This window comes from Molothrus ater, chromosome 6, assembly GCF_012460135.2.
Source record: "Molothrus ater isolate BHLD 08-10-18 breed brown headed cowbird chromosome 6, BPBGC_Mater_1.1, whole genome shotgun sequence".
In the NCBI taxonomy this organism is placed as follows: Eukaryota; Metazoa; Chordata; class Aves; order Passeriformes; family Icteridae; genus Molothrus; species Molothrus ater.
In genome coordinates this window covers 9,042,751-9,067,905 of record NC_050483.2, presented here as the reverse complement: position 1 = coordinate 9,067,905, position 25,155 = coordinate 9,042,751, and the positions used below count along the sequence as shown (strand labels likewise).

The window sequence follows — 25,155 nt, the reverse complement described above, 5'->3', positions numbered from 1 at the left end:
GCCTACTTCCCGGAAGTGGCGGCGAAGGCGGTGGAGAGGCCGCGCTCTCCGTTCCCCCCGGTTTCCCCCGCGCCCCGCCGGGACCTCCCGGTTCCCCCAACATGTCCTACAACTACGTGGTGACGGCGCAGAAGCCGACGGCCGTCAATGGCTGCGTCACCGGTACGGCGGGGAGGGGGGTGACGGGAGCACCCTGTTTGGGGCGGCGTGGGAGGGCGGTTATGGGGTACCGGGGGCTGGGGGTACGGGAGACACAGGGGGATAAAGGTGCCGGGGGGCGCTGGGGGTCCCGGGGGGGTTTTGGGGCACTGGGAAGGGATTGGGAGTACCGGGAGGGTTTTGGGGTTCACGGATGGGTTTTGGAGTACGTTTTGGAGTACCGGGGATTTTGGTTTACAGGAGGGTTTTGGGGTATCGGAAGGTCTGGGGATACTGGGGAATTTTGGGGTAGAGGAAAGATCAAAGTGTTCCTGAAATCCATAATAGGAGTGAGAGAGAGTGGGATTTGGGGAAGCTACAGGAGCTCCAAGAGCCTTGGGAGTGCTGGGCGTGGTGGGAAGAGACCCCAGGAATGAGGATTCCTGAGGAAAGACAGTGGAAAGAGCATTTCTGCAGAAAAACAAGGAGTGCAGGCTGAGAGAAAGCAGTTGCTGAGAGCATTTAGCACTGTGGAAGGAAGCTGCTGGGATTTTGGGATGCTCCAGGGAGGTGCTGTGGAAGTGCAGCCTGGCTCCCCGAGCTGCAGCTCATCCCTCCTCTGGGATTCCTTCCCTCTTTTCCCAGGACACTTCACCTCTGCGGAGGACCTGAACCTGCTGATTGCCAAAAACACCCGGCTGGAGATTTACGTTGTGACGGCCGAGGGGCTCCGGCCCGTCAAGGAAGTGGGGATGTACGGGAAAACCGCCGTCATGGAGCTCTTCCGCCCCAAGGTGGCTGTGGCAGAGCAGGGAGGGAGCTGTGCCCGCCTGGGCGGGCTGGGATGGGAATTCCACCCCTGGAATTTGCACTGACTGTGGGTTTTTCTGGGCAGGGGGAGAGCAAGGATTTGCTGTTCATCCTGACGGCCAAGTACAATGCCTGCATCCTGGAATACAAGCAGAACGGGGATAGCATTGACATCATCACCCGTGCCCATGGAAACGTGCAGGTGAGGGGCGATGCAGCACCTGGCATGGGAATGCCCTTCCCTAGGGATGGTTTTGCCCTCCTGGTGCAGCAGGGTGTTGGATTTCTGCTGCTCTGTTGGTGGTTCCTTGCCGGCTGCTGGATCTGGGATGGGTCACAGGATGTTTCCAGAGTTAGTCTTGGTCTATGGAAGGATTCGTGGAATTCTGGGATGGTTTGGGTTGGAAAAGAGATCTTAAAGCTCATCCAGTTCTCTTCTGTCGGCAAGGACACCTTGTGCTATCCCTGGTTGCTCCAAGCCCCATCCAGCCTGGCCTGGAACACTTCCACAGGGATGGAACAGCCACGATTTCTCTGGGAAATCCATCCCAGGGCCTCATTACCCTCACAGAGAAGGATTTCTTCCCAATATCTCATCTAGACCGGCACATGGAATCCTGGAATGGTGTGGGATGGACAGGACTTAGAGATCATCTCATTCCACCCCTTGCCCCTTCCACTAGACCAGGATGCCCCAAGTCCTTTCCCTATGGATTCAACTATATTCTTGGGAGACCTTGTGGAATAACAAGTTAAATTTAAGGAAAATGAAAGCCTAAACTCCTTGTGAGGCCGAATTTTCCCTGGGAAATGAGTCCTGTGGGAATTTGGGGTGAAGCTGTGCGGTGTGGGAGCTCTGCCAAGTGAGGCAGTTGGAAAGGCGTCTCCTCCTTAGGCTTGGTGGCTTCCCAGCTGGAATTCTCAGGCCTGTTGGGAAGTGTGCAAGGAGCCATTCCTCACCTAAGGGCTGGCAGCTAACCCCTGTCCATGTTTTCAGGGATATTATCCTGGCACTAATCCCCTTTCCCCTCTCTCTGGAATTCTCCCTCAGGATCGCATTGGGCGGCCCTCGGAGACCGGGATCATCGGGATCATCGATCCTGAGTGCCGGATGATCGGGCTGCGCCTCTACGACGGCCTCTTCAAGGTCATCCCTCTGGATCGGGACAACAAGGAGTTAAAGGCCTTCAACATCCGCCTGGAAGAGCTCCAGGTCATCGATGTGAAATTCCTTTACGGCTGCCAAGCTCCCACCATCTGCTTCGTCTACCAGGTGCCTGCTTATCCACGGATTACCCAGGTGGAGCCAAGGGCTCCCAAGGTTTTCCAAAGGCTTTTTGGAAGGCAGAATGAGGGATGATTCCAGCTCCTCCAGGTCCATGTTCCTCCATACTGCCTTTTTCCAGCTCTGGGAGGGAGGAAGCAGAGCTTTCCCACAGGATTCCTGGGCATCTCTGCCTTGGGTGGGAATTTTCCTTGTTATACCCCCTGGAGGAGTTTAAGGATCTTTCCAGCAAGATCCACAACCAGTTGTTTCCCAGAGCAAGACTTGAGCCTTTCCTTAAAAAACAAGGCAGTGGCCTGCTTGCTATTCTTGGGAGGTGATTCCAGGTGTGTAAAGAGGATTCATAACCTCTCACATCACTTGGCTCCTCATGGGAGGAGCATTCCTGGTCTTCTCTGGATGCCTTTTTGATCCTACGAGCCATTGCTGTTCTAAATGAGCAAGGGATTAGCTTTCCTGTGTTAAATTCCAGGCTATCCCAAACTTAGCTAAAATCCCATGCCAGCATTGTGTCCATTATTCCTTGTTTGGGCACTGCTGGATCCCCCCCAAACTTCCTGAAGGAGGAAACAACATTGTCACCACATACCTGGGTTTTGGGGGAACAGTTGGAAAAGTGCTTTTCCAACTTCAAGGATTCCAAAATCCATGTCAAAACAACTTCAACCCTTGGAGCAGGAGCAGGATGTCAGTTCTGACTCATAAACCCCTGGATTGTTTCAATCCCTGCCTATGGAGAGGAGAATGTTTCCAAGCTGTTTCCTTGATTCTTTCTCCATTTATTACCCATTATTCCAGGGCTTGGTCTGAATAGGACAGCAGCAGCTGGGATAATTTTTGGGAACTACAGGGAAACATGATAAAACCCCCTGAATTCCTGAACCTTTGCAAGAGCTGGAGGAGGGGGTGATACTCCATTATGCCACTTCTTCCCAGGTTGTCAGAAGAACACAAATTCCAGAATTATCAGTTCCCATATCATTGTAAAACAATGGAAAAATACTTCCCAGTCTTTTCCAGCTCAGGGATTTCCTCAGGGGGTAATTATATATGGAAAAATTCGGGAGAATGGTGGCGTGTGGATGTGGAGGAGGATGAGGAGGTGAGAAGCCTCAGAAGCTCCCTGGAATGGGTGTTTTTGCGGGAGGTGAGGTGGAATCTCCTCACTTCTGGAATCTCATCCACTTTTGCTTCTCTGCCAGGACCCTCAGGGCCGCCACGTGAAGACATATGAGGTGTCCCTGCGGGAGAAGGAATTCAACAAAGGCCCTTGGAAGCAGGAAAACGTGGAGGCCGAAGCCTCCATGGTCATTGCAGGTTGGGCCTTGTTTGTAAAAGATCTTCCCATGTTTTTCCAGGCTGAATGGCTCCTTTTTTCCAGGCAGGTTGTCTCATGTTTGTTGTGTCTCCTGCAGTGCCGGAGCCCTTCGGAGGCGCCATTATCATTGGGCAGGAATCCATCACCTACCACAATGGGGATAAATATCTGGCTATCGCTCCTCCCATCATCAAGGTGAGGAGATCCAGGACTGCATCCCAAAAAATCCCTCCTTTCCCAGGCCTTCCAGACAGGAATTCAAACCCCTGTTGTCCCAGCTGTGGTCTAACAGTGCCACTTACTTGGACTTCCAGAGGTTTGGCTTCCTGGTCACTGTTTTTGGGGGCTGAGGGACATCCATGATCCCTGTGTGCCTCCTCTTTCTGTAGAGCTCTTGGAATTTTGTTTGGGCCCCAGGGAATGGGATTAATTAGGAATTAGTGCATGGTCTGGGCACAGTTCCAGGGCAGAGCCTGGTTTCATTTCAGGCAGTGGAAAACATGGATGAGCCCCTTGGAGACTTGTTCAGAGGAGAAAAGGCTTAAAGATTTCAGGACAGCAATTGGACTTGTGGGTTTTGTGGGAATAACAGGCCACTACCCACATTTAATAGCAGGAGGAAGCACCAATGCCATGGCTGAGGTGCTGTTCCAAGCTGAAAGAGGGCTGGAATTGCCATCCAAAAGTCCTTTTAAGATGGAAATAAGCACAAGCTAAATATCTTGGGGGAAGAAACAGGAATATTGGTGCCTGAAGGTCTCGGTCTGCTCCTGGAGCTCTGGAAGGGGTGGGATACTGGAGCTGGGAGCATGTCACCTGCACAGAACTTTTGGGGACCAGTTTGGGGCTGTTCCAGTGGAATCCTGAAATTCCCTTCTTTCCCTGCAGCAAAGCACCATCGTGTGCCACAACCGCGTGGATCCCAACGGATCGCGGTATTTGCTGGGAGACATGGAAGGGAGGCTCTTCATGCTGCTCCTGGAAAAGGAGGAGCAGATGGACGGCACTGTCACCTTGAAGGATCTGCGTGTGGAGCTGCTGGGAGAGGTAGGAATCACCTGGGTCATCCCTGGCACTTGCCTGGGATTCTCCCAAGTCTGGAAGGGCGCTGTTCAGGAATTAGTGGGAATTCTGGGAGCTGGAGGTGTTGATACTTCACATTTGACACAGCCCTGAACTGTTGGGAAAATTCCCTCTGGGCACTAAAACTTATACCTCCTTCCCATTTTTTTTCCTGGTACCTGTACTGGGAGGAGCTTGGACTCTGTGCGATTTATGAAGGGATTAAATCCCCTTACCTTGCCCAGGGTGTTTCTGTTGGATAACAGCTCAGTGGTGGAAGGTGTGTGTGTGTGTGTGTGTGCCAGGACCTTTCCATGCCACTGGAGGGTCACCTGCCTCTTCCCATTTCCCAGACATCCATTGCTGAGTGCCTGACCTACCTGGATAACGGAGTGGTGTTTGTTGGCTCCAGGCTTGGAGATTCCCAGCTCGTGAAGGTGCGTGGCAGCTCCTGGCTGTGTGTTCCCCCAGGACTCAATTTCCGTCAAAACCTGGAGATGTGGATACATTTTCCTGTCTCCTCCTTGCCCACCCTTTCCCTCTCCTGCTTCTTGAAAGACGGAAATTGATTCCAGTATTTATTCCCAGCTCAACGTGGACAGCAACGAGCAGGGATCCTACGTGGTGGCCATGGAGACCTTCACCAACCTCGGGCCCATCGTGGACATGTGCGTGGTGGACCTGGAGAGGCAAGGCCAAGGCCAGGTAACATCCCTGCTTTTCCCTCCCACTGCTGGGAATTTTTGCCCGAGTGTGTCCATAAAATCACAGGATCCCAGAATGGTCTGGGTTGGAGGGGACCTTAAGGAACATCTCATTCCATGGGCAGGGACACCTTCCAGTAGACCAGGTTACTCTAAGCCCTGTCCAGCCTGGCCTTGGTGGATCTTTCAGTCCTTCCAACCGAAAGCATTCCAGAATTCCATGATTCGAGAATGGCTTCCCCATTTCCATGAGAAGTGGGACCTCACAGAGAAGAGTGAGAAAGCTTCCCAGCCACAGCTGGTAAAGTCCATCTGCTTTTCCTCCAGCTGGTCACCTGCTCCGGGGCCTTCAAAGAGGGATCGCTGCGGATCATCCGTAACGGCATCGGGATCCATGAGCATGCCAGCATCGACCTGCCGGGAATTAAAGGTGTGGGAGGTGTTCCACAGCCTGAGGGGGGACATGGTGGGCACAGATGAGGTTGAGATGTGGAATTGTGAGGAACTGTGGCCTCCTTGTTGCAGGATTGTGGCCACTGAGGTCGGATCCACACCGGGAGACAGACAACACCTTGGTGCTGTCATTTGTTGGCCAGACCAGGTAAAGGTGGGGTGAGCTGGTCCAGGCTCTTAGCCCCATGTTGGAGCAGGAATTAATGGGAATTCCCTTCCCTGCTCAGGGTTCTGATGTTGAACGGAGAGGAAGTGGAAGAGACAGAGCTCACGGGATTTGTGGATGACCAGCAGACCTTCTTCTGTGGCAATGTGGCACATCAGCAGCTGATCCAGGTAAATCCAGCATGAGGAAAACATGGATATGGCTCTCCTGGTGCCGTATGGATTGTGACATATCCAAAGCAGAGGTTGGAGTGCTTCCCTGAGCTGATGGGATCAGCAAACAGGATCCTGGGCTCATGTTTGTAAGGGATATGGAAAGAGGGAGGTTCTTGCTGTGCCAGCCACCTTGGAAACACTGTTTTCCATTATTTTTCCTGTCTCCCCAGATCACGTCTGCCTCGGTGCGACTGGTCAGCCAGGAGCCCAAATCCCTGGTGAGTGAGTGGAAAGAGCCCAATGGGAAGAACATCAGCGTCGCTTCCTGCAACAGCAACCAGGTGGTGGTGGCCGTGGGAAGAGCCTTGTACTACCTGGAAATCCGGCCTCAGGAGCTGCGGCAGATCAGGTGAGCCCACATCCTGAGGGCTCTGGGGATGCTGGGATTTGGGATCCAGGCAGACACCTGTCCTCTCTTCTTCCTCCCAGCTGCACGGAGATGGAGCACGAGGTGGCCTGCCTGGACATCACCCCCCTGGGAGACTCCAACGGGATGTCCCCGCTCTGTGCCATCGGGCTCTGGACCGACATCTCTGCCCGCATCCTGAAGCTCCCGTCCTTCGAGCTGCTGCACAAGGAGATGCTGGGAGGAGGTAGGAGCCTCCCAAGGGTGGCAGTGGTCACTGTCCATGTCCTGAATGACCTCATCCATCCCTTTGCCTGCTTCCCACAGAGATTATCCCTCGCTCCATCCTGATGACGACCTTCGAGAGCAGCCACTACCTCCTGTGTGCCCTGGGGGACGGAGCTCTCTTCTACTTCGGCCTCAGCCTTGAGACAGGTGACCTTTTTCCTTCCTTTCCAGTTTTTGGGAAAGATCCTCCTTGCTTTCTCAGCCTCATGCTCAGGGCCTGGCTGTGGGCTGGGGGATTTCTCCAGCACACTGAAGGAAGGAGATGGATTCTTAAATCTGGGGTGTGCTTAGCCTCAATCCTTTTTTCCCTGAGGTGTTGTGGCATATCCCAGTCTGTTTTCCCTTTGAATCCAGGCTTGCTGAGTGACAGGAAGAAGGTGACCCTGGGCACGCAGCCCACGGTGCTGAGGACATTCCGCTCCTTGTCCACCACCAACGTGTTTGCCTGCTCCGACCGCCCCACCGTCATCTACAGCAGCAACCACAAGCTGGTCTTCTCCAACGTCAACCTCAAGGAGGTCAACTACATGTGCCCCCTCAATTCCGACGGATACCCCGACAGGTGAGCCTGCCACGAGTTCCTGATCCTAAGGGATATGGAGGAGAGGGAGGTTCTTGCTGTTTCACCCAGTTTTCCATGATTTTTTTTTCCCCCACAAGTTTGGCCTTGGCCAACAACAGCACCCTGACCATTGGCACCATCGATGAGATCCAGAAGCTGCACATCCGCACTGTTCCCCTCTATGAGTCGCCCAGGTGAGGATTCCTGGGATGAGGATTCCTGGGATCAGGGTGCTCTGCTGCACAGGACAAGAGTTGGGGCAATGTTGCCATCCCAGGAGCAAACAGACAGCTCTTGTTGCTTCCAGAGCTCTTGCAATGGCCTTTCCTGGCTCTCCCACCCACATGGCTCTGTTTGTCCCACAGGAAAATCTGCTACCAGGAGGTATCCCAGTGCTTTGGGGTGCTCTCCAGCCGGATTGAGGTGCAGGATGCCAGTGGGGGCACCACAGCGCTCAGACCCAGTGCCAGCACCCAGGTGAGATCCCAGACTGGGTCATCCCTATGCTGTGGGGATCAGAATTTCTGATCCAGGTTTTCCTTGATGGTCCTCCTTTCCAAAGCTGTGAGTCCAGTCCCATTCCTCAGCTGGGGAGGAATGGGATGGTGGGATCTCTCCGAGGGGGTGACACAGCCACTGTTCCACCTGATCCCCTTTTTTGGGTGCTGCTCCTTCCACATCCCATACAGGCTTCTGTGTGGTCTCCAGTTTTCCTTTTCCCAAGGATCCAGCTCTGGAAACCAGCTCTTTGTAAACTCAGATTAACACCATCACTCATCCCTGCCAGGAGCAGGGAGTGTGTGTCCCTTTACTCATTCCCTGCTCCACCTGTTCTCCTATTCCTTTGCCCACTCACTGGCTACCTGAGGCTGTGTGGACATCCCAAGTAGCACCAGGATGTGATGGATTTTCCTGTTTCCCAGGCCTTGTCCAGCAGTGTGAGCACCAGCAAGCTGTTTTCCAGCAGCACAGCTCCGCACGAGACATCCTTCGGAGAGGAGGTGGAAGTGCACAACCTGCTCATCATAGACCAGCACACCTTTGAAGGTACCTGTCCCATTCCAAAATCCAGCTTTTCCCATCCTGGAGAAGCCATGGGGAGCTTCAGCCAAAGCATTTTCCTGGAGGAACATCAGCCATAAGATTTAAGGAAGAGCAATTTTTGATGGGCACAAAGTGGTGGGGAATAGGGCAGGGAATCTCTCGGATATGTCTTAAGCTTTCAGTTTAAGGACTTTGGAATCCCAGTTGTTCCTACCTTTCCTGCTTTTTTTTTTTCCCCCAGTGCTCCATGCTCACCAATTCCTGCAAAATGAGTACGCCCTCAGCCTGGTCTCCTGCAAGCTGGGAAAGGATCCCAACACCTACTTCATTGTGGGCACTGCCATGGTGTATCCCGAGGAAGCGGAGCCCAAGCAGGGCCGGATTGTTGTCTTCCACTACTCCGATGGTAAGATCAAGGTGTTCTCACCTGGAAAAATCCAGCTTTTTTGGTGGGAGATCAGGGATGAGCTCCTCAAGCCCCCAAGATCTTGTGTCATAGTAGCAGGCAGTTTTTCCCAAGGAATCTGTTGTTGAGGTGCTGTGTTCCCTTTCCCCCTGTCTCCGAGAGATGCCTGAGAATCCCTCACCAGCCCTGGATTCTGGGATTTGCTTTCCATGTCACTTGTCCCCCTCAGAGACAGTTTTTTTAGGAAACAAAATTCAGGCCAGCTGGGCTGAACCCCCTTGACTTCCCACTCTTTGGATAAACAACCCAAGTAATGCCTGGCTTTATTCCAGGGAAGCTGCAGAGCCTGGCTGAGAAGGAGGTCAAGGGAGCTGTGTATTCCATGGTGGAATTCAACGGGAAGCTGTTAGCCAGCATCAACAGCACGGTAGGCAAGGCCCTGACTTCTTTTTGGGAGCATGCTTGTGGATCTGGATGTCAGCCAGGTGTCTGTTGAGGAGCATATCCCAGCTCCCATTTGGAGAATCCCGATCCGTGTCCCATCCCACAGGTCCGCCTGTACGAGTGGACAGCGGAGAAGGAATTGCGCACGGAGTGCAACCACTACAACAACATCATGGCCCTGTACCTGAAAACCAAGGGGGATTTCATCCTGGTGGGAGACCTCATGCGCTCCGTGCTGCTCCTGGCCTACAAACCCATGGAAGGGAATTTCGAGGAGGTAAGGAAGTGGTGCCAGGAATCAATTCTGACAGCTCTGGGCACAGGAATGGTGTTGGAGGGGATAAAAGGAGGAGTTTAGCTTGACTGGATAAGGTTTGACATGGATCCCTGTGGTTCCTGGAGGGATGGATCCCTCAGTTTCCAGGGAACTGGCTGTGGGAAGAGCAGCTGGTGCCTGGTGGGTGGGAGGTGCCATCTGGGATGCCTGGTGTCCACTTGGAATGGGGGTTTAAATTGCTGGAGTGGCTTTGGCATAGGCTGCTCCACGCTTTCTCAGGATGTTATCCAAGTGCCACTTGGACTAGGACCATCTCCAGGAGTGCCTTTCCTGCTCTGCTGCTTCCTGGAGCAGAGAGGGACATGCCTGGATACTGCCTTGCTCCTGAATATTGGTGTTGGGTGGGATGAGGATGCAGGATCCCAGGCCAGGCCACCTGGACACAGCGTGTCCCTTCTTGGCCCCTTCCAGATTGCCCGGGATTTCAATCCAAACTGGATGAGTGCCGTGGAGATCCTGGATGATGATAATTTCTTGGGAGCGGAGAATGCTTTCAATCTGTTCGTGTGCCAGAAGGACAGGTAAACTGGATGGGGATGTGATGTGACAGCACATGCTGGGAGGGATGGATTATGGGATCTTCAGGAAAACTGGAGGAGTATTCCCAGCTTTTGGGAGCAAGGGAAAGTTTCAGAGTGCCCCCATCCGGGACTGAGCGGTGTTTGGGATTCCAGTGCGGCCACGACGGACGAGGAGCGGCAGCACCTGCAGGAAGTGGGATTATCCCACCTGGGAGAGTTCGTCAATGTCTTCTGCCACGGATCCCTGGTCATGCAGAACTTGGGAGAGACTTCCACACCCACCCAGGGATCCGTGCTCTTTGGCACTGTCAATGGAATGATTGGTAAGGAGCAAGGGCTGAGGATTCCCTGCAGAGTCCTGGAATGGTTTGGGTTGGGAAGCTCATCCAGCTCCACCCCCTGCCACATTCCCATGACCGTTATTCCTGTGCAGGCCTGGTGACATCCCTGTCGGAAAGCTGGTACAACCTGCTCCTGGACATGCAGAACAGGCTCAACAAAGTCATCAAGAGCGTGGGGAAGATTGAGCATTCCTTATATCCTTTAGCATTCCAGCCAGGAGCTTGTGCTGGGTGGAGTTTACCAGCTGGAGAGGGTGGGAGTGGGTTTGCCATTGCCCTGAGCAATCATGGAATTGAAGATGGGAAATCTCTGTGAGACCACAGAGTCCAGCCATTAACCCAGCACTGCCATCCCACCATTAACCATGTCCAGGGCTGGTGTTATTCCCTGTGGATTTGGCTCCTTGACAGCGGCACCTGGAGATCGTTCCACACTGAACGGAAGACGGAGCCAGCCACAGGATTCATTGATGGAGACTTGATTGAGAGTTTCCTGGACATCAGCAGGCCCAAGATGCAGGAAGTGGTGGCAAACCTGCAGGTGAGCTTAGGAATGTAGCCTTGGATCCTTCAAGGATCTTGCTCAGGAATCCAGGCTCAGTAAGTCATGGAATTGTAGAGTTATGGAATGGTTTGGGTTGGAAGGAACTTAAAGACACCTCACTGAACCATGTTGCTCCAAGCCTTGTCCAACCTGGCCTGGGACACTTCCAGGGGAAGCCCTGGAAGCCACAGTCTCTCTGGGAAGTGCTAAATCCACACCTTCCTGAATGATCTGGGAATCTTTTTTGGCACCTGCCAATGTCTCCAATGCCTTTTGCTCCCTGTGCAGATCGACGACGGAAGCGGGATGAAGAGGGAAGCCACCGTGGATGACCTGATCAAGATCGTAGAGGAGCTGACCCGGATCCATTAGCAGGACTCGAGATTGTTCCCTACCCCTGCCCTCCACATGGAGCAAGGGAATCCTTCCCCAGCTGTGCCCAACACTGGCAGCAGTGGCCAGAGGGGGACGGAATCTCGCAGGGGACGCAGCTTGTTAGGAATTTGGGGAGGTGTCAGTCATCTCCTGCTGGGATTTATGGATTCTGCAGAATTGGCTGGACCCAGAACTGTCCCTTTCCTTGGGTGATCCACTGGGATCTGATGCCCTCGCCTCGATTCCCTTTTCCCTGATGTCCTTAGATATTTTATTACTTTTTTTGGCTTTTGGTTTTGCTTTTGATCCTGGTTTTTTTTTTTTTTTTTTGATTCCTTGTGGTTTTTTGGAAGAGGAATCAAAGCTGGAGGAGCAGCTGAGGCTGGAGACGAGCGGGATAACTCTCCATAGGATCCATGCCTTGCTCAGGGAGGGAAGTTCTGGGAAGTTTAAGCTGTTGCTGATTTCGGAGTTTTACCAAATAAAGTAGTCCAAGAGGAAAGATCTGTGTCCTGAGGAATGATGGTATCCGTGTCCTCGGCTCTGGGATCTTGGGAACACCTGTTTTGCAGGTGCATTTTTCTGGCTTTTCTTGGATTTGTAGGAAATTTTAGTTCCTTGTCTGGTTGCCAGTAGCACTGTGAGTGCCTTGAGAGGCAGATTGTAATGGAATTTTTTGGGAAAGCTGGATTTTCCAGCCTCTGGCTAGTCATTAATAGTTCTTGTGGTCTCCCACCTCCTTCACATCTCTCATGGAATCTGGGGCTTATCCTGGATCTTACCATGCTCTCCCCTGCCTAGATCTCCCCTGTAGCCCCTGATTAAGTGCCTCCCAAGTCCCATTCCCTGCGGGTTTTCCCCAAATCCTTCCCTCCCAGAGACACCTCGTGCTGGAATCATCCCTGGCTCCCGCTTCCATCCTGTGTTTCCAGAGGAGACCGCAGGGACAAGGCTATATTTGGACATCTCTTCCGAGAGCTGGGGGAGCAGGGAGTGACCTTGGACTCTGTGCTGCTGCTGCTGCTTTTGTTACCTCGGGCTCTGTTTACCTGCCTGGAGCAGCCTGTTCCCAAATTTTGGGAGGCCCAGGGAGCAGCACAGCCCAGGACCTGGCAGTGCTCTTTTTTCCCCACCAAAACTGGGGGTGGTGGTGCCAATGCAATGTTGGCACCCTGCTTTTTTTGGGATAAAAGCACTGCTGGCTAGGGCTGGATCATTTATCCACTGCCACTGGAGCTGCCTCCCAGGGATTTGGGATCACATTCCCTTAGGACAGGAGCTTCTCATGGCTGCATTGGGTTCCTAAAAAAAACAGCATGACCCCACCCCACCGTGGTTTTTAGTTGGAAGGGGGCTGTGTCTTGCCTGGGTGATCCCAACCCTTGGGCAGGATTTTCTGGGGAGAAATCCATGCTGGATTGGGAATTTTGGAGGCAGCAGCACCTTTTGCTCCATGGGATCAATCATTTACCTGCCTCCAACCTTTGCTTCATTCCCTGCCCTGGGATGGGGGCATGGGGCCGGGGGGAATCTGGGGGTCACCAGAGTGGGGTGTCCCACAGCATCCCTCTCCCTCCTGGCTGCATCCAACCATCCCGGCTCCACTTGGCCCCTTTCTCCGCCGCGTGGGTCCCCGTGCAGGGCTGGGAAGGCGGCCCAGCGCCTCCAGGAGAAGGAGCAGGAGGAGGAGGGGTGGGGAGAGGCCATGCCGGATCTTTGCCAGATGTGGGAAAGGAGAGAAGGGGGGACGCCTTTCCCGCTGCTTCCCAAACCTGGGGGGGACCCCGTTCCCCGGCGCGCAGCCAGGGCAGGAATGGCCGGGATGGGTCCCACTCGCCCCAGTTGAACGGGACAACCCTGGGGTGACCCCAGGGCCCCGTGTGGGTTTGGGGGGGGTGGGTGGGTGCCGCTGGCGACCCCCCCCGCTCTCGCCCCCCTCCAATCCCGCATTGTTCCCGGCTCGGCGGGAGGAGGAGGAGCAGGGCCAAGGGCCAGCGGGAAGGCAGGCGGGAAGGCGGGCGCCGGGACGTGCTGGAGCCGCCTGTCATGTTGGTGGAGCTGCTCTTCCAGGCTGCCTGTGTGTCCCTGTTCCTCTCCAGCGGCCAGGGCAGGGTGTATCCCGCGAGGAAGAAGCCGGCCAGCTTTGCCGTGGAGAGGTAGCTGGATTCCCCCCTTTTCCTTCTCCCTCTTCCAGCTACACCTGGGATGGGCAGCCTGCCGGGCTCGGTCTATCCCTGCCTCCCGCTGCAGGAGGGCTTGGCCGGAGGGGTCCCGGCCGGAGGGGCTGGCACCCCACAATTCCCTCCCTCTTCCCGGGTCCAGGGGAGCATGACACTGCTCCCCGCATCCCTGTGCTGCTCCCCTCATCCCTGTCCTTCTCCCCACATCCCTGTCTTGCTCCCCGTATCCCCGTCCAGCCGGGGGGCGCTTCTCCCGTCACCACGTGCTGGGATGTTCAGGATGGCTGGGAAGTGGTTGTCCCCTCTCCGTCCCACCTTATCCTACCTCTCTCTGATCTGTGCCATGCTCTGCTTCCCGGTACATGGGCACATCCTGACCGCTCTGGCTGTCCTCCTGTCCTCCCATTCCTGGGACCTTTGCTCTGTGCAGGGGGCTCAGGACAGGGTGGCCTCAGGCTCTGGTGTCCCACAGGCGCCGCGTGGGGCCCCACGTCTGCTTCCCAGGCTCCGGCAGCGGATGTTGTCCTGGCTGGATGCTGTCTCCGGGCAGCGGGAAGTGCACCCTGCGTGAGTATGGGGGTCTGGGGGGCTTGTGGGAGTCCTGTTCCCATTCCCAGAGCTCCTGTTTTCATTCCCACAGCACTCTGCTCCTTCGGCTGCGGTGGTGGTTCCTGCATCGCTCCCAACCTTTGCATGTGCCCGGATGGAGAGCAGGGAATCACCTGCCCAGGTACTGACAGAAGTGGCTATGCTGGATGCCCTTCCTTCTCCACACCATGAATCCCAAGGGATAGAGATGGCCACAATCCCATGGGCACCGTGCCCAACCCTCTTCCCTCTCCATGCCACAAATCCCAGTAGATGGAGGTGACTGTGGCTCCTTGTCACCTCTCCCTGGCACTGTCCCCATCCCTGGGGGAATCCATGGAGTGGGATGGGAAGCGGGTTGTCCTGGGGTGGCATGGGTACCCCATGGACGCCATGTCCGTGTTCCAGAGCCACCGGGGACTTGCGGAGAGTACGGCTGTGACCTGTCCTGTAACCACGGTGGCTGCCAGGAGGTCGCCCGCGTGTGTCCCGTTGGCTTCTCCATGGCCGAGACGGCCAACGGTGTCCGCTGCACCGGTGAGTGGGAGTGGTGCATCCTGATGGCTGTGGGGAGTGGGAGTGGTGCATCCTGATGGGAGTGCACATCCCCGTGGTGCCCACGCCCCAAATCTGACCGTTCCCCGTGTCCCCTAGACATCGATGAGTGCCAGAGCGCGGCCTGCGAGGGGACGTGTGTGAACACGGAGGGCGGCTTCGCCTGCGAGTGCGGAGCTGGCCGGGAGCTCTCTGCTGACCGCCGCAGCTGCCGGGGTGCGTGGGGTCCCAGGGGGGCGGCTGGGGCTCCCGAGGGATCCTGACCCTCATCCCAACCCCCAGACACGGATGAATGCCAGGCCACGCCGTGCCAGCACCGCTGCGAGAACAGCGTGGGCAGCTACCGCTGCTCCTGCCGGCCCGGATACCACCTCCACGGGAATCGGCATTCCTGCGTGGGTGAGCACTGGGATGGGGCTCTTCCCATCACTCCTGGGGGATGGAGGTGGCCCTGAGATCCTGAACACTGCCACACCCCCTTCCCTCTCCATGCCATGAATCTCAAGCGTGGAGGTGGTCACTGAGCCCCTGCATGTATGCTTAACCCTTATCCCTCTCCATGCCATGAATCCCAAGGGATGCAGGTGGCCATGAGCCTGTGGGCACTGTGCCAGACCCCCTTTCCTCATCATGCCACAAATCCCAAGGGATGGAGGTGTCCATCAGCCCATGACCACAGTGCTGCCACCTCATCCTCATCCCTGCATGGGCCATCCTGGTGCTTCTGGCTCTTTTCTGGGCCACATCCCAGGGTGCAGCAGCTCCTGCCACGTTCCCTTATCCCACAGATGTGGACGAGTGCCAGCGGCCTGGCACCCGCCGCTCCTGCCAGCACAGCTGCCACAACATTCCCGGCAGCTTTCGCTGCTCCTGCCGCCCTGGATACCGGCTCAGCGCGGACAGGGTGTCCTGCGAAGGTATTCGTGTCCTTCTCCTGGCTGGAGGAGCAGAATGGGATGCTCCTATCTCCCTGCCAGCCCCAAGTGATGTCTCTGCCTTCCTGATTTCCTTCCTAGGGTACCCCAAATCTATCCTGGCCCCATCGCCCATCCTGCAATCCCTGCAGCATCCACCCACTCTTGTCCTGCTCCCTCCTGGCTCCCACCTGCTCCCGAGGGGCTCCCCCTCTCCCCACCTCCCTGTGGCAGCTCCTGGTACCCAATTCCCTCCCTCCTCCCCATCCCTGTCCCCTGAGCCATCCCCACGTGCCATGAATCAGGGAGCCCCCGGCACCTCCATCCCACCATCCCGTCACTGTTGGCACCGGGGAATCTCTCGGGAGCCCGGCAGTCGCTGGACAGAGCCAGGCTGCCAGAGCTGCACCTGCCAGGTGAGCATCCCATCCTGCCATCCCATCCTTCCCATGGCACCATCCCGACCTGGGATGAGCCACCACATGTCCTGGCAGGGGGGACAAGTCCTCTGTGACACCGTGAGCTGCTCCGTTCCCTGCTCCCACCCGCTTCCCGCTCCGGCTGGGGGTTGCTGCCCCACCTGCACGGGTGAGTCCCGACCCCCTGATCCCCCCAATTCCCAGGATGGCCCCCCTTGAATTCCCAGGGGGATGCCCCTGACCCCCATGGCTTGCAGGGTGCCTGCACGAGGGGGTGGCCAGGGCCGAGGGCGATGTCTTCTCCCCATCCAATGGGAATTGCACCATCTGCGTCTGCTTGGTGAGCTGGATTGGGATGGGAGAATCCCCCCTCATCCCTGGGAACCTCCCACCTCTGGAGACCCTTATCAGGACCCTCATCCTGCATCCTGGCTCAACCATGGATTGGGATGCACTGGAGCTGATGACACCCTTCCCTCATCCCTCCATGGGGAATCAGGGTCCTCTTTCCCAGCCCCATGTTCCCCTCCACAGGCCGGGAATGTCTCCTGCCTGTCCCCGGAATGTCCCCCAGGATCCTGCCCCAGCCCCTCTCCGGCTGACTGCTGCTCCTGCAATCCAGGTGATCCCAGAACCCCTAGTCTGGGGGTGTGAGTACCCCCGGGCTGAGCTGGGGGCGAGGGAAGAGCCATGCTTGGCTCTCCAGCACCACTCCTTCCCCTTTTCCCAGAAAAGTGCAATTTCCGGGGACGCACATATGTGCACGGAGCCCGGTTCAGCCTGGATGGGGACGACTGCACCACCTGTGTCTGCCAGGTGGGTCCTGGATGTCCCCAGGCATGCGGATCCCCAAAGCTGGGAGGTCCCCAGGGATGAGGATCCCCGGGGATACTCCAGTGCTTCCCAGCACCGGCTGGGGGCATCCCAGCTTCACTGGGGGCTGATGGTAGGGACAGCAGGTGACCCATTCCCGTGTCTCCAGGGAGGAGAGGTGGAATGTTCCTTCACTCCCTGCCCCGTGCTGGATTGTCCCCAGCACCAGCGGCAGCTGGGTCCCGGGCAGTGCTGCTCCACCTGCCGGGACCCTCCAGCCCCTGCCGGTGAGTCGGGATGAGTGACACAGCTGGGAATGGACAGGGAGGGACAGGGAGAGAGGAATGAGGGGGAAAAGCTGGGGGAAACGGGAGTGGCATGGCACGGGAAAAACAGCTGGGATAGAGGATGTGGGGGACACTTGGGGAGGGGAAGAGTGAGATGTTGGGACATTTGGGGATGGGATGTGGGGAAGGGCAGGGTGGGATGAAGGGGGGACAGCTGGAGACAGAGAGGGTGGGATGTGGGGATACTCAGGAAGGGTGTGAGATGGAGAAAATCTAGGAACAGGAAGGGTGGAATATAGGGAACCCCTGGGGACAGGAAGGGTAGGTTTTACAGGACAGCTGGGAACAGGGATCCTACCCAGGTTGCTTCCTGGATGACAATGGCGTGGAGTTTCCCGTTGGACAGATCTGGTCTCCGGGCGATCCCTGTGAGTTATGCATCTGCCAGGTGAATGAGAACCTGCTCTGCTTCATTCCCTCTTCCCTATCCCTGCCCCAGCGCACGGCTCCTGCTCCATTCCCGCCCTCAGGATGCCCGTGGCCTGTCAGGCCCCAAATCCCCCAAATCCGGCGGGTTTGGGAATCCCGAGGTGTCTGTCAGGGTGTTCCCGCCTGCAGGCAGACGGCTCCGTGAGCTGCCAGCGCACGGACTGTGTGGAGACGTGTCCTTATCCCATCCGCATTCCCGGGCAGTGCTGCCCCGACTGCTCCGCAGGTGAGGGCGCGCCCGGAATTCCGGGATTCTGAGCCGCCCGGGGACCGCCTGAGCCCCTCTCCCCGCAGGCTGCACCTACATGGGGAGGATCTTTTCCAACAATGAGACCTTCCCGTCGGCGCTGGATCCCTGCCTGAGCTGCATCTGCCTGGTGAGGGCTGGGCCGGGCATTCCCAGAGGATTTGCGGCTCCCGCCCCGTGGGCTGAAGCCCGGTTTTTGGCTCCGTTGCAGGGAAAAGCTCCGGGGGCGCTCCGGGGTTCCTAACGCCCGGCCCTCGGGGGTCTCTCCCGTCTCTCGCAGCTGGGCTCGGTGGCCTGCTCGCCTCTGGAATGTGCCATCGTGTGCTCCTACCCCTTCCACCCCGAGGGTCGGTGCTGCCCCGTCTGTGAGGGTACGAGCTTGGGCGGGTCCTCAAAATCCCACTGAACCCCCGAAAATCTCCCCGAGCCCCCCAAAACCCCCTCTGGACCTTGGTCCCTGCAGACTGCAACTACCAGGGCAGGAAGGTGGAGAACGGCCAGAGCTTCATTCCTGAGGGACAGCCCTGTACCCGCTGCACCTGCCAGGTTAGACCTCCCACCCATTCCCGTGGGATGCCCATGTCCATGGTGCCTGTGCCAGTGTCATTGGATCCCAGCAAGGGCTGGGCTGGCTGATCCCTGTTTTTCCAGCTTGGAGAGGTGAGCTGTGAGGAGAGGCCGTGCCCCCGCTCTTGCTCTGAGCCCCACATACTGCCCGTGGGCTGCTGCCCATCCTGCCCAGGTAATGGGATCCCTGGATCCAACCTCAGGCACTTGGATGTGCCCCCTCCGGACTGGGGGTCCTGGCCTGGGAAAGAGGTGGGTGCTGACCATAATCCTCCCTCCGTCAGCCACAGACATCCGGCTCCTGCTGCAGGGCAGTGATCTGTCCACATCCTCATCCCCATCTTCACCCCAGTCCTCGTCCTCACCCCCATTCTCATCCCAGTCCCCATCCTCACCCCCATCCTCATCCCAGTCCCCAGTCCCTGAAGATTCATCCCCCTGGCACCCCTCAACACCGCCGCTACCGCCTGGCCCAGCTCCTGCTTCCCACCACACCCCCCCTCGGCCCCTCTCCAGGGATTTGGGGTGCTGGGATGCCCCCTCCGACCACTCCAAGCCCCTCTGGATACCCCTTGGCACCCACTGTGCCCCCCGACCCCCTCTGTGAGGCCACAGCCCCCGCCAATCCCATGGGCAGCCCTGAGGTTCAGGGATCCCCCAGGAATGAGGATCCCTCTGCGGTGCCATCGGACAGCCCCAGGTTCCAGGTGCCAGGTGTGCCTGGAACGCCGTGAAGAGGAGAAGGAGGATGAAGGAAAGGAGGAAAAGGGGGTGTGCAGGACCAGCAGGCCTGGCCCTGGGGAGGGAGCAGCTGTCCCCCTGCCACCAATAAAGTCACTCTGGTATTTATTCCCTGTCCCCTCATCCCTGCACCCACCAGCACAGGGAGCCCTGGGGCTTGTCCTCTGGGAATTTTGGGATGAGTGGCTTTCCAGGATGATGAGGGCAGTGCTGGAGGTGTTTACCAGGTGTTTACCCTGAGTAGGGTTTGGGGACAGGAGGGACATGTCCTGCCCCAGGTTCCCCAGGCTGGGAGCTCCTCAGGGATCAGCAGAGCCACATCCAGGCTCCCATCCTTGGGGCACAGGGACATCCTTGGCGGGTGCAGCTGAGTGGCACCAGGGACACGCCACATTCCCAGGGATGTGTTGGCCTTCCTCAGAGAGACACGGCACAGGGGCGCTTCTCCACACCTTTATTGTTCTCGGCGGCGGCAGGAGGGCCGGGAAAGGGACCAGCTCTGCCAGCCACCGAGTTGGGGACACCTGGGATTCCCGTCCCAGCTCAGGGCAGCCGGGACAGCCCCACCTTGTTGTTGGCCCTGTCGAAGATGACGTAATACTCCCGGATAAAGACATCCCCCAGGATCCAGAGCTCGCCCTCCTCCGTGGGCACATCCATGCCTTGCAATCCCAGGCTGCAGTACCCGTTACTCTGCTCCAAGGACATGGAAGGGGGTGGTCACCAGCTGTTGGATCCCTCCCTCTATCCCCACAAACCCATTCCCAGTGGGATGCTCACCCTTAACACGTAGGCTCTGGGCGGCACTGGGAATTCTTTGCCATTGATATGGAAGATGAGGCTGGGAAGGTTTCTGATGGCCTCACAGCTGATCTGGGGAGGACATGGCAGGTTAGTGGCCATTCCAGCTGGGATCAAATGTCCTAAGGAGCATCCTGAGCCTCACCTCACCACTGGAGCTGGCACCAAGGCGCATCATGAGGGTCCGGAGGGCACGGATAGGAACGGCCAACAGAGTGGTTCCTGTATCCACGATGGCCTGGCATCCCGAGGAACAGGCCACCGGAGTCCCGCTGATGGAGACACTGGAAGAGGGATGCAGAGTGAGCCTGGACTCCCCAAAACACCAGCCGGAGGGCAAGGAATACTGGCAATACCTCTCCATGGAGATCTGCCAGTAGGTTTCAGCAGAGAGAGGGATCCAGGAGATGCCTCTGGTGGTGTAGTAGGGATCGATGGCACCAAAGAGGACAAAGCTCCCACCTTCGTCGTCCCTGGAAAGGGGGATCCATCTGGGCTGGTTCCCAGCCCCTCAACACCTCCATTCCCATCGGGAAATGGGGCCAGTATGAGGGAAAAGGGAGAAATCCTCAGCAGCTTTGGCTGGGATTTACCTGCTCAGGTAGACAGAGAAAAGATTCCTATCCACAAGGTTTTCTATCATCATGTTGTCGAAGACAGGGGTAGCTCCGGAGGAGGCAATGCTTGGGAATGCCAATCCCAGGATGCCATCAAAGGGAGTGTAGTAGAAGAAATCCCCTGGCTCTGTCTCAGCCAGCCCAAAAATCTGGTTGCGGACATTGATGCCGGCAACCTGGGAGAAAGGAGACAGGTGTGGATTGGGCAGGATCCCGTGGGATCCCATGGGATGAGGGGGCTGGAGCTCCTGGCCGTACGTCGACGGTGTCGTATCCCAGGACTCCGGTCATGCTTCCCGTGCCGTAGGCGATGAACAGGGTGTCATTGGTGCTGAGGAACGTGGAGGATTCCGCGGGATTGAAGCGGTTGTGGTTCCCTGTGGGGGTGGGAAGGATGGGGATTGCCTGGGATTTGTCCCTTGGGAAAGATGGGCAGAGCCATGCAGGACTCCCAAAGGACACATTCCAGACTCATTCCAGACACCTACTGCAGGCTGGGCTGGAGCAGAAGACTGAGGGAACCCAGAGGTTGGAGGAGCCAGTGTCGAAGACCACGGTGAATTCCTGAGGTGGGGTCCCAATGGAGATGGTGCCAAAGTACTCATCCTGTTGGAATGGGATTGGGAAGGGGTTAAGGGGATGGGGAAAGGAGAATGGATAAGGGGCTAATGGAAGAAGTTACAGGGATGGGGAAGGGGCTAGTGGAATGGATAACAGGCCAATGGGATGGGGAAGGAGCCAGTGTCAGTCCCCCTAGTGCTCCCTGATCCCTGTTCCCAATCCCAGTCCCTCACATCCATGTAGTTCTCCAGGGGCTCCACAGCGATGCCCGGGAAATACTTGGCAGCCAGGTTGTAGGGATGCTGCTCCAGGTAACTCTCCAGCAATCCCTGCTCCCGCAGCCTCTGCCGCAGCGACTTCATCTTCCTCAGGGGCACCCTGTGGACAGGGACCGGGATGCATCACTGGGATGTGCCATTGGGATCACCCCGCATCCCACATCCCTCTTTTGGGGACCACCTGGGGCTCACCTGGTCTCGAGGCCCTGGGCCAGGCCCACCAGGGCGAGGAGCAGGAGCAGCTTCATGGTGGGAGCTCACGGAAAATGTGCCTCCGATCCCGGCCCCGCTCCTTATATCCTGGCTCCGGTGTTTGGCCGGAGGCCCCGATAAGAAAGGCAAACTGCTCCTGGGATGGTTATCAAAATGTCCTTAAGGGGGGTGGGAATGTCAAGCCAGGGGATCCCCGTATTCCTGGGGGGATTCAGGCCACTAGTATGTTGGGATGGGCAGGAAGCACTCCTGGTTGTTCTGTGGGAGCTGGTGGGAATGCAGGGTTGTTTGTACCCTGAACCCTCTAATTCCTTGCTGGAGGGTTTGAGCCAGACGCTTCCAGGAATGGGGCAGGCATAGCTTCCGTGGGAATTCCATTCCCAGGAATGACTCACCACCCTCTCAAGGAAGAATTTCTTCCCAATATCCCATCTAAACCTGTCCTCTGCTACTAGGAAGCCATTTCCCCTTGTCCTGTCACTCCAGGTCCTTTTACAAAGTCCCTCTCCAGCCCTCCTGGAAGTCCTTAAAGTACTGGAAGAGGGTCCAAGGTCTCTCCAGGTCCTTCTCCTCTTGCCAAGGCTCCATGAAGGATTTTCAGGCTGCCAGGTCCAGATTTTCCATTCTGGGAATCAGCCAAGGCTTTCTCATTTCCAGCCCTCTACAACACATCCCATCCTCCTTTTTTTTCCCTCAGTGATCATCTAGTGCTCCATCCCTTTTCTCCCAACATTCCCCATCCATGTTCTTCTTCATTTCACTCCCTCAGTGCAACCTAGCATCATGCCCCCAGATTCTTCTATCATTCTGAGCTGGGATGGGGCTGATTCCAAGGGAGGAATGCCAGCTCCAGCCTGGGGAGCCTTTGATCTCCTCCAGGACAAGGTGACCGTTCAGGAGCCATGGATCCAGCACGTGGTGACGTGACCGAAGCCAAGTTGCCCAATCCCGCTCCTGTGACCTTCATCCAGAGCTTGGCTTTCCCCCAGCTCATCCCAGTTTTCCCCCAGTTCAGGGACTTTGGATGTGGGAATGGAGTGGCAGGAGAAGGGGAATGGCCCCAAACTGGAAAACAGGATATTGGGAAGAACCTCTTACCTGTGAGGCTGGTGAGGCCCTGGAATGGATTTCCCAGAGAAACTGTGGCTTCCCCATCCCTGGAAGTGTCCAAATCCAGGTTGGAGAAACCAACCTGGAAGGTGTCCCTGTAGATTTTGGAGTTACCAAGTTTTCCTACTTTTTTGGCCAGAATAGTAGAGAAAACAAAAATATTAACCTTTCCCAGAGCTATTTATCCATTGAATTCCCAGAATGGACATCCTTAGGGATCAGGATTCCTGTTTTCTCAATGGGAAAAAAACCCCACATTTGCCCAATTATGGGAAGTTCTAGGACAAGCTTATTGTGCTGCTGGTAAATCCCACCCAAGCAGAACAATGGATCCAACAGGGATGGATTTTTGGATGGATGATATCCACAGAAGGAAGAAGCTGTGGAACTCAGGACTGGGAAAAAAAATGGGAATTGCTATTTAGCACTAATTAAATCCAGACTAAAATCTGGGAGGATGGAAAAATAACCCCTTTAGGGCATGAAATGGCTTCCTGCGAGAGAAATCCTGGATTTTCCCAACCTTGGTAGGGAAATGGAGGGCATGAGATGCTGGATCCTGGAATAATCCATCGCGGTGCTTGGGAGCTCTGTGGATGGGAGCAGGTGGCCTCCCTGTCACAGCTTTCCTTGGCACCAGAGGGCACCACAGCATGCCGAGATCCCAAAAACCCCCAGCTGGAAAGATGGATCTGGAAGCTTTCCCTCCCGGTTGATGCAGCCGGGGCTGGGTGAGGATTCCCGGGCAATAAAACCCTCCCAGAATTTAGGCTTTTACCCGGACAATCCAGATTTTTAATGTAATTTTTGATGTGGAAACACCCCTTGGGATGAATTTAACGTTCATGGGAATCACCCTCTGGAACAAACGGGGATTTTCAGGCTTTTGGGACATCAAAACTCGTTCTGACAAAACTTCCTTAATTTTATCTCTGCAGCCTCCCAAAAAATTCCCCTTATGGAGACAGAGCTTTTCTTGGAAATGGATTCATGAAGTCAACTTTTCCAGGCCCTGTTCCCAGTTTTTCTTGTCCCTTCCCTCAAGGCTTTTATCACACGGGTGCTTTATCGGAGCTGTCAGATGAAAGGAGGGAAATCTGACGCTCCTGAGGTGTCAAGTTTCCAGGATTGGATTAAAAATATTTGATTAACTTATCAAGGAAGCCCAGGGATGTTGGCTGATCCTTGTGGGAATGGAATTTGGCAGAACAGGACCTCAGGGTTCTTTTCTGACTTCAGGTCACCTTTTCCTACCTGCTGTGGATGATTTTGGCTGGGATTAAGATATCATCCAAGGGAAAAAAACATGTGGAACCATCTTTTGTGGAAATTAAGGATATTAATAAGTAGCTACTGGAAATATCCTTCCAAACCCACCTGTTTATCCCAGATTTATTTCTGGATAACACTTTCAAATGGGTATTTTTCCATTTCTTCTGTGCAAATCCAAACACAATTTTCCCCTCTCCTCAAACCTTATGTTTTAATATAAAATGTTAATTAAGCATTTTCCAGCTTTTCCAGGTCTGTGGAAACTGTTCCAAAAGAAGCCTGGAAAATGTTTTTTCCCTTTGGCAAGTCAAGTCCCTTTTCTTTCCCATGGCACTGGGGGTTTGACCTGTTATCAGCCACGCTTGGAACAAATTGTCCTTGATTTACCCAGAATTATTTGGGATCATATGACTCCCATTTGTTCCACAACAACTCTCAGGTGATGGGGTCAGAGGTGCCTTTCCCAGATCCCAGCACTTCTGGAACAGCTGGGTGACCTTGCCCAGACTTCCAAAGTCTCCCAAAGGAGCAGAAATCATGGAGCTCTTCCCCTGCCTCATCCTTGCTTGGGTTTTGGGAATGTGGAGTTACAGGTGGAAAAGTGGAGCATTTTCCAAGCATATTTTGGAAAATTTGGGTTTGTGGAGAGGATGATGGGACTGGAGCTTTCTCAGGAATATTCCTGTGTCATGCGAGGAGGAGCTAACCAGGTATTCCAGAGGAATTTGCTTTGATCCAGCTGGAAGAACCCGAAATTTTATGAATTTTTGGGATATTGCCGAGGTCTGTATGTGCTTCTTAAACCACTTCCAACCTGGCCTCGGACACTTCCAGGTATGAAGCAACTGTAGCTTCTCTGGGCATCTCGCTTCGCAACCCTCACAGGGAAGGAAATATTCCCGATCTCCAACTTAAACCCGCCCTGTGGCCATGCGAAGCCTTTCCCCTTTCCCTATCGCTCCACGCCCTTCTCTAAAACCTCTCTCCAGCTCTTCCTGAACCCCTTACACCCCGGAAACACGAAGGATATAATTCCTAGAGCAGCTACAGCTCAGGGAGAGCCCCGCGGGTAGCCAAAGAGCGATTATTGATTAAAAAATGCCATTAAATTGATCCGTGCTCCTGCCCCCCCCCAACATGGCGG

At 55.8% G+C, this 25,155-nt stretch overlaps 3 protein-coding genes across 3 annotated transcripts; 2 read left to right on the top strand and 1 right to left on the bottom strand.

Moving 5' to 3' along the window:
* Nucleotides 1-7: 7 nt before the first annotated feature.
* On the top strand, nucleotides 8-11,861 carry DDB1 (damage specific DNA binding protein 1). The gene is made up of 27 exons (XM_036384105.1): nucleotides 8-162; nucleotides 784-932; nucleotides 1,034-1,150; nucleotides 2,000-2,221; nucleotides 3,436-3,550; nucleotides 3,649-3,746; nucleotides 4,440-4,598; nucleotides 4,967-5,050; nucleotides 5,202-5,318; nucleotides 5,645-5,747; nucleotides 5,843-5,918; nucleotides 5,998-6,106; nucleotides 6,322-6,500; nucleotides 6,581-6,744; nucleotides 6,825-6,932; nucleotides 7,140-7,347; nucleotides 7,446-7,541; nucleotides 7,713-7,824; nucleotides 8,271-8,394; nucleotides 8,633-8,797; nucleotides 9,130-9,224; nucleotides 9,348-9,518; nucleotides 9,990-10,099; nucleotides 10,253-10,422; nucleotides 10,533-10,635; nucleotides 10,858-10,981; nucleotides 11,273-11,861. The coding sequence occupies exons 1-27, from the start codon at nucleotides 102-104 to the stop codon at nucleotides 11,354-11,356; spliced, it is 3,423 nt and encodes a 1,140-aa protein (XP_036239998.1). The 5' UTR covers nucleotides 8-101; the 3' UTR covers nucleotides 11,357-11,861.
* Nucleotides 11,862-13,405: 1,544 nt separating this feature from the next.
* VWCE (von Willebrand factor C and EGF domains) lies at nucleotides 13,406-19,152 on the top strand. Its single transcript, XM_036383668.1, is given in 21 exon segments — nucleotides 13,406-13,515; nucleotides 14,012-14,106; nucleotides 14,180-14,269; nucleotides 14,536-14,664; nucleotides 14,782-14,898; nucleotides 14,965-15,081; nucleotides 15,471-15,599; nucleotides 15,699-16,012; nucleotides 16,091-16,184; nucleotides 16,273-16,355; nucleotides 16,550-16,637; nucleotides 16,746-16,831; nucleotides 16,998-17,115; nucleotides 17,478-17,563; nucleotides 17,734-17,830; nucleotides 17,899-17,981; nucleotides 18,132-18,222; nucleotides 18,315-18,397; nucleotides 18,503-18,593; nucleotides 18,703-18,851; nucleotides 18,853-19,152. Coding segments are annotated over 21 exon segments (2,550 nt in total).
* A 550-nt stretch (nucleotides 19,153-19,702) lies between these two features.
* Nucleotides 19,703-21,699, bottom strand: PGA5 (pepsinogen A5). The gene is made up of 9 exons (XM_036384474.1): nucleotides 21,609-21,699; nucleotides 21,372-21,516; nucleotides 21,066-21,183; nucleotides 20,836-20,954; nucleotides 20,554-20,753; nucleotides 20,317-20,433; nucleotides 20,106-20,244; nucleotides 19,940-20,032; nucleotides 19,703-19,852 (listed from the first exon to the last, which is right to left on the bottom strand). The coding sequence occupies exons 1-9, from the start codon at nucleotides 21,662-21,664 to the stop codon at nucleotides 19,703-19,705; spliced, it is 1,137 nt and encodes a 378-aa protein (XP_036240367.1). The 5' UTR covers nucleotides 21,665-21,699.
* Between the last annotated feature and the right edge of the window lie 3,456 nt (nucleotides 21,700-25,155).

Coding starts and splice junctions, on each gene's coding strand:
- PGA5 (XM_036384474.1), bottom strand. CDS start 21,664: ATGAAGCTGCTCCTGCTCCTCGCCCTGGTGGGCCTGGCCCAGGGCCTC. Junction 20,033..20,105: donor GTGCCAGCTCCAGTGGTGAG/GTGAGGCTCAGG, acceptor TGTCCTCCCCAG/ATCAGCTGTGAGGCCATCAG. Junction 19,853..19,939: donor CCAGAGCCTACGTGTTAAGG/GTGAGCATCCCA, acceptor TCCTTGGAGCAG/AGTAACGGGTACTGCAGCCT.
- DDB1 (XM_036384105.1), top strand. CDS start 102: ATGTCCTACAACTACGTGGTGACGGCGCAGAAGCCGACGGCCGTCAAT. Junction 7,825..8,270: donor GACCCAGTGCCAGCACCCAG/GTGAGATCCCAG, acceptor CCTGTTTCCCAG/GCCTTGTCCAGCAGTGTGAG. Junction 10,100..10,252: donor TTCGTGTGCCAGAAGGACAG/GTAAACTGGATG, acceptor TTGGGATTCCAG/TGCGGCCACGACGGACGAGG.